Source organism: Mus caroli, chromosome 16 (genome assembly GCF_900094665.2).
Source record: "Mus caroli chromosome 16, CAROLI_EIJ_v1.1, whole genome shotgun sequence".
NCBI lineage: Eukaryota > Metazoa > Chordata > Mammalia > Rodentia > Muridae > Mus > Mus caroli.
The window spans coordinates 17,671,651-17,677,359 of record NC_034585.1 but is presented as its reverse complement, the minus strand read 5'-3'; the positions used below and the strand labels follow the sequence as shown (position 1 = coordinate 17,677,359).

General features: G+C 49.1%; 1 protein-coding gene across 1 annotated transcript in view; it reads right to left on the bottom strand.

Annotated features, from left to right (window-relative positions):
* Positions 1-1,453: 1,453 nt before the first annotated feature.
* The window catches only part of Eif2b5 (eukaryotic translation initiation factor 2B subunit epsilon), a 10,118-nt gene continuing 5,862 nt past the window's right edge, over positions 1,454-5,709 (bottom strand). The window contains exons 9-16 of the mRNA XM_021184629.1: positions 5,491-5,632; positions 5,231-5,332; positions 4,601-4,708; positions 4,365-4,455; positions 3,674-3,797; positions 2,652-2,777; positions 1,959-2,069; positions 1,454-1,817 (exon numbers count right to left, since the gene is read on the bottom strand). Coding sequence (XP_021040288.1) covers positions 1,758-1,817; positions 1,959-2,069; positions 2,652-2,777; positions 3,674-3,797; positions 4,365-4,455; positions 4,601-4,708; positions 5,231-5,332; positions 5,491-5,632 — 864 coding nt within the window. The 3' untranslated portion in view covers positions 1,454-1,757. The remainder of the gene's footprint in view (positions 1,818-1,958; positions 2,070-2,651; positions 2,778-3,673; positions 3,798-4,364; positions 4,456-4,600; positions 4,709-5,230; positions 5,333-5,490; positions 5,633-5,709) is intronic.

Genomic DNA, 5,709 nt, shown 5'->3' with positions numbered 1-5,709 from the left:
AAAAAAAAAAAGTTCTGTCATGGCTGGGCGGTGGTGGCGCATACCTTTAATCCCAGCACTTGGGAGGCAGAGGCAGGTAGATTTCTGAGTTCGAGGCCAGCCTGGTCTACAAAGTGAGTTCCAGGACAGCCAGGGCTACACAGAGAGACCCTATCTTGAAAAAAACAAAAACAAAAAGTTTTGTCATTTCTGATCAGTGTCACTATCTGGAATGGATCAGAGATGGCTCCTAGCTTTTTAATTGTCCCATTAGGTCCAGGCAGTCATCACTGTATGCTCTTCAGGTATTAGATCCTGTGTCTGATCAGGGTCTCCCATAGCCTCAGCCGGTCTGGACTTCTTAAACTTCTTACTTCTGCTTTCTAAGTATATCCCAAGATTTTTATTCTTCTTTTTCAAAAATTCACCAGTACCTCGAGTTCAGTGCCCCCCCCCCATTCCTTTGCACTCAACTGAAACAAAGGCCCTTACCTTGTCTACAGTGCCATGTGTGTGATGGCCTTTGTAACTCCCTTGACATGTACTATAGTTTAAGTGTCAAAGAAAAACTTACTCACTCTATGTGAGGGCAACAAAGATTCGACAAAAGGAGAGAGTTGAGTTATGGGAGCTGTCTAGCACAGCTACAAACTCTAGTTGTCAGCTCAGTAGCAAATTCTGCCTCTATGACTGACTCTGAACTGTGTGTCTCTCATCAGAAAATGTACCTGTCAGGGTTGGGAGCCAAGGTGAGCGCACACTGCCCAGGGCCTTCTGTGTTTCCAGCATTTCCGTTCCTGGCATTTGCTCCTGGGCAGTGCCCCTTCCCTGAGCAGCAGGAGTGAAGCACACAGAGCTCTGTAAAGTTCTTAGTAACACCTCAGGGACACTTCTTTATCCACCTCTCCTCTGTCTCCCACACACACACAGAGGGTTTCTCTGTATAGCTCTCTTATAAACTGGGCTGGCCTTGAGCTCACAGAGATCTGCCTACTTCTGCCTCCAGGGTACTGAGATTAAAGGTGTGTACCACCACAGTGGGTGGATCTCCTTATCCTTTAAGATGAATGTGGCCCAGTGTCTAACAGAACCAGAAGTGGGTCAACTGGAAAAGGCAAGGGGAGTAGCAGATGGCTTCAAATATGCCTGGCACCATCGCCCTCCGGTAGAAGAATGCTCAGGCCAGGAAAAGCTACAGAAATAGGCTCTGGCCTACCACCGCAGGGTCACAGGTCACAGGCTGGCCTATGGAGCGTGGGAAGGCAGCTCAGCCATTCATGTCCCATGAGCCAGGGGAATGGAATCAATTAGGTAGCATGGCACCACCTTGTGGCCACCTCAACCCTCTCCCTCTCCTCCAGGGGCTGGCTAAAAGCAGCTAAGTGAGTGTGTGTACTTTCTTACCTGGCTGACCATGAGGAGTCAGAGAAGCCCAATACACTCCTCTTTGTAATATTAACAAGTACAAACAACAGAGAGGACCAGCTGCTCTTTACTGTTCCCCGAGGGAAAGCTGGAACACAAAGTATTTCCTCTGGCCCACCCCCAACTGCAGGGTCTGTCTAGAGTTCCCCTAACTCAGTCTAACTTCCCTCATCCTAACTTCAGTCAGGAAGAGCAGCACATGGCTGCCAGCAGTAGGAATACTGTAGTTGCAACTTCCGTTCCAATAATTCTCAGTCTGCCGTGGCCACTCATGCTTCTGTAGCTAGCTTTCTGTCAGCTCTCTTGTTAGGAGGACAGCCAATGAGATGCACGGATGTGGCAGTTCCAATGCGTCAGTCATCGTCGGATGACTCTTCTTCTGCCTCTTTCAGCCACTGGATGAACCTCTGCAGCTGCAAGGAAGCAGAGGGGACAGCTGCTTGGAGAGAACCATGCATTCCCACCGTTCCCGATAGCAGATCAACAGTTCTGGCCACAGAGTCCTAGAGTTTTGAGTGGAGGACTAGGGATCCAGGGAGCAGAGGGCAGCGTACCTGTTGATTCTTCCGTAACTGCTGGCCTTCGTCAGTTGTGTCTCTTTGGCTGAACCAGCTCAAGATTGTTTCCTCAGCCAAGATCTCCAGCTGGTAGAAAGCCATCAGGACCTACAGAGTCAGCAAAGGGGAGTCTCAGGATCCCTCTATCTAAGCAAGGATATACTAGTATAATGGATAATGTAAGAGAAGACCTTATCATCTTCCTACCACATATGAAGAAGCCTCTTCAAAACAGACAAGAGAGAGGGCATAGTGGTACATGCTTGTAATTCCAGCACTTGGGAGGTGGAGGCAGGAGGGTCAGGAATCCGAACTGAACTACTTAACAAGTTTAAGGCCAATTTGGGAAAAACCAAAAACCAAATATATACCAAAAGCTATATCATCACTGCCCCCCAAAACAAAGAAAGGAGTGGACCACTCTCTGCGGTACCAGGAACGCATGGCTCACAGACCTCCTGCTGAGTGTCTGGTTAGTGCATCCTCAGGCCGCCTCCTGCCCCATGGCTGCCTCACTAGCATCAGCCTGCTCTGTACTGCATTACTGCAGCAGTAAGGAAAACCCTAAGGACAGATGGTGCAGTGACACACACTATGCTAGGCTCAAGTTAACCTCCGTTTTGTGTCTGTGGGGTCATGGAGGCCTGTTTCAGGGCAAGCACAGCATACAAGGCTTGAGAAGGAATTCACCTTGGCCATGCAAGTAACGAGAGTTTCGTTTTCCAAGAAGAAGTCCTCAATGGCTGCCAATGCTTCCAAGTGGTCAGCTGCACGCTTTATGTAGTTCCTTAAAACAGGGCTCCAGGCTTTGAGCAGCTATGGATAAAAAGGGGGGTGGTGATGGTGGCAACGTATCATACTCCTTAGCATGCCCCACAGCTGAACAACAAAGGCAATCAACAATGACAGCATGGACGGACAAGCAGGAGATGACACAGGCGACATGGATCATGTGGGAACTGTTCCCACACAAGGATGGGAAAAAGATGACATTTCTCAGGAAAGGGAAAAGGGGGTCAGATAAATGCTGTTGACTTGACAGTCAAAACTCCTATCCCCAACCTAGAGGTTAATCTTGCTCTGGGTCTAATCACTGTGGGCTTTGTAACACCAGGTCTGCTCTTCATGTTGTTTTAGACTATTTGGTCTTTGAGACAGAATTTTGCTATGTCATCCTGGCTGGTCTCTAAGTCCTGGGTTCCAGGAACTCTTCTGCCTCAACTTCCTGGAAGAGTTGGACTACAGATTATGTTCCCTAACAGCTGACTCTAGCACTATTTCTGAATGTCCTTTTGGGGTGCCTGGATTGCTCTTAAGTCAGGATTCTCAAAGAACATTCAGTGTTAAATATTACTGGAAGCCACATGTGGTAGTGCACGACTTTAATCCCAGCATTTGGGAGGCAGAGGCAGATGGATTTCTGAGTTTGGGGCCAGCCTAGTGTACAGAGTGAGTTCCAGGACAGCCAGGGCTATACAGAGAAACCCTGTCTCGAAAAAACCAAAAAAAAAAAAAAAAAAATTACTGGACTCTGGACAACTTAATGCTCCTCTAGAAATCAACCACCTTTCAAAGACAAGGGGAAAAGACCCAGAAGCTACATATACCCAAGAGCAAGCCTTCCTACTCCTATCTCCTTTTGAGACAAGCAGTACAAAGATGTTTAGCTGTCTCCACTCAATCCTTCACGAGCAGCCTCAGTCTTTGCTTACAGGAAGCAGCAGGGCACAGTAGCGGTTTGGGTCAAGCAGGCCATCGACTTGTTGCAGGGGGAACTCCAGGACCACATGGCTCAGGACCTGCATCACTTCCTTTAGGCTAATGTTGTAGGCATGCCTGTGGGGAGATGAGGGTGAATTATGGTTAATATTGATGGTCCATTTGACAGGATCTAAAAATCACCCGAGTAGACAAATCTCTGGACACATGTGTCAAGTTTCCAAATTGGGTTGAGGTGGGAAAACTCATTCTAGGTGTGGGTGTCACTGTTCTCTGGACTAAGGTCTCAGGCTGAAAAAACAACAACCCAAAACACCCAGGAGGGGTTGAGCACCAGGATTCACTGCAGATGCCATGTGACAGCTGCATCCAACTCCTGCCACCATGAACTGTAGCCTCACACTGGGAGGCAACATCAACCACTCCTTCCTTAAGTTGCTGATTTGGCCATTTTGCTACAGCAGATGTAGAGGATCCAGCACTGCTCCAGGGGTTCACTGCCCTAAGACCAGAAAGACCGTGACAGAAATCCACGCTGAGGCTGGGTGCTAATGTTCTCCTTGCTGAAACACTCCTGGCCTTCTACCCAGGCTCCTTCTAGGGAAGCAATGCTTGGGAGGGAAGGTCTGCTCCTGCAGCAATGCAGGGGAGCGAGCAGGAGGAAGCAGGAAGGGTTGGTCTTACTTGAGAGAGTTGATCTCCAGGACTAGATTTTCACAGGAGATGTTCTCCTCTCTGCCCCGCTGCAGCGTTCCCAGGACCTCGTTCTGGAAAACTGAAAGGAAAAAGCAAACATAGCTTTCCAGAATGCGCTGCTCTAAGGCTCTAGCTCTGACTTTACCCCAAAGCCTTTCTGGGAGGAACTGAGCCGGGGGCTAGCTGCTAGAAGCAGAGAACAGACGACCCCATGGTGTTCACACCTCTGATGTCATCCAGCTGAGGGGAGCCTGCTCGGCTGTCCAGCTCCTCAGGGTCCACACTTCCCTCACTTTCAGTCTCGCTTTCCTCCTCCGTCTTGATCATGAGTCCTAAGAACACAGAAAGGAGGAGCCAGTGATCCCGCTCAGTGGGTAGAATGCGTGACTGGCATGTACACGGGACTGGCTTTGATCTTCACCACCACACAAAATCAGGTGTGCCGTGCACCAAGGAAATGGACGCAAGACGATCAGGAAGCTTGAAGTCCTTCTCAGCTACGAGGCAAACTCAAGGCTAGGGTGGGCTCCATGAGAGCCTATCTGTCGTTGAAGGGGGTGTGGGACAGGAGGGGTTGACACCGAGGCTCAGCTGTAAGGCACTTGCTGCCAATCTTTGGGACCCACATGGTGGAAGGAGAGCACCCACTCCAGCAAGTTACCCTCTTACCTCTACTTCCTGAATACATAGACACACACACACACACACACACACACACACACAGAGTTTTAACAAAAAGATACCAACAGCTAGCAGTGTGTCCTGTCAGTATGAACTGAAGGTCCAATAATAATTGGATTCCATGGCATTCAAAGTTCTTAAGACTACTCAGAGTAAGTAGAAGGCAGGCTCACCCCAGAGACTCTGCCGTAGCTCCTCATCTTCTTTCGAGTTCACACCCTCAGCTTTCCAGAGGTATCCCTGGCCTTCAAGGCCAACTTCTGCTGGATTGTAACCTGGAAAAGGCACTGACTTTGAGAAGGCCCAGCAGCAGCATCTCTCTCTAGAAGGGAACACGCTTGTCTATGGGACAGACAGACAGATGCAGATGCCCCACACCTTGTCTATGGGACAGACAGACACACAGATGCCCCACACCTGTTGAGCCTCACACCTTTCAGCTTCACTTTTTCCTTTTCTTGGTCAGCTCCAGAATCATCACTAAACTGACCATCATCTTCATCTTCCTCTGCATCTGGAGGGTGCAAAGAGATCACCGAGCCCTCCGGCAGCGTGATGTCTGGGCCCACTACCACCTTAGAGGAAAAAAGGAATCAAGTAGCCCAGACTTCATCGTGCACTGAGGAGAACTGTGTCTTTTTTTTTTTTTTTT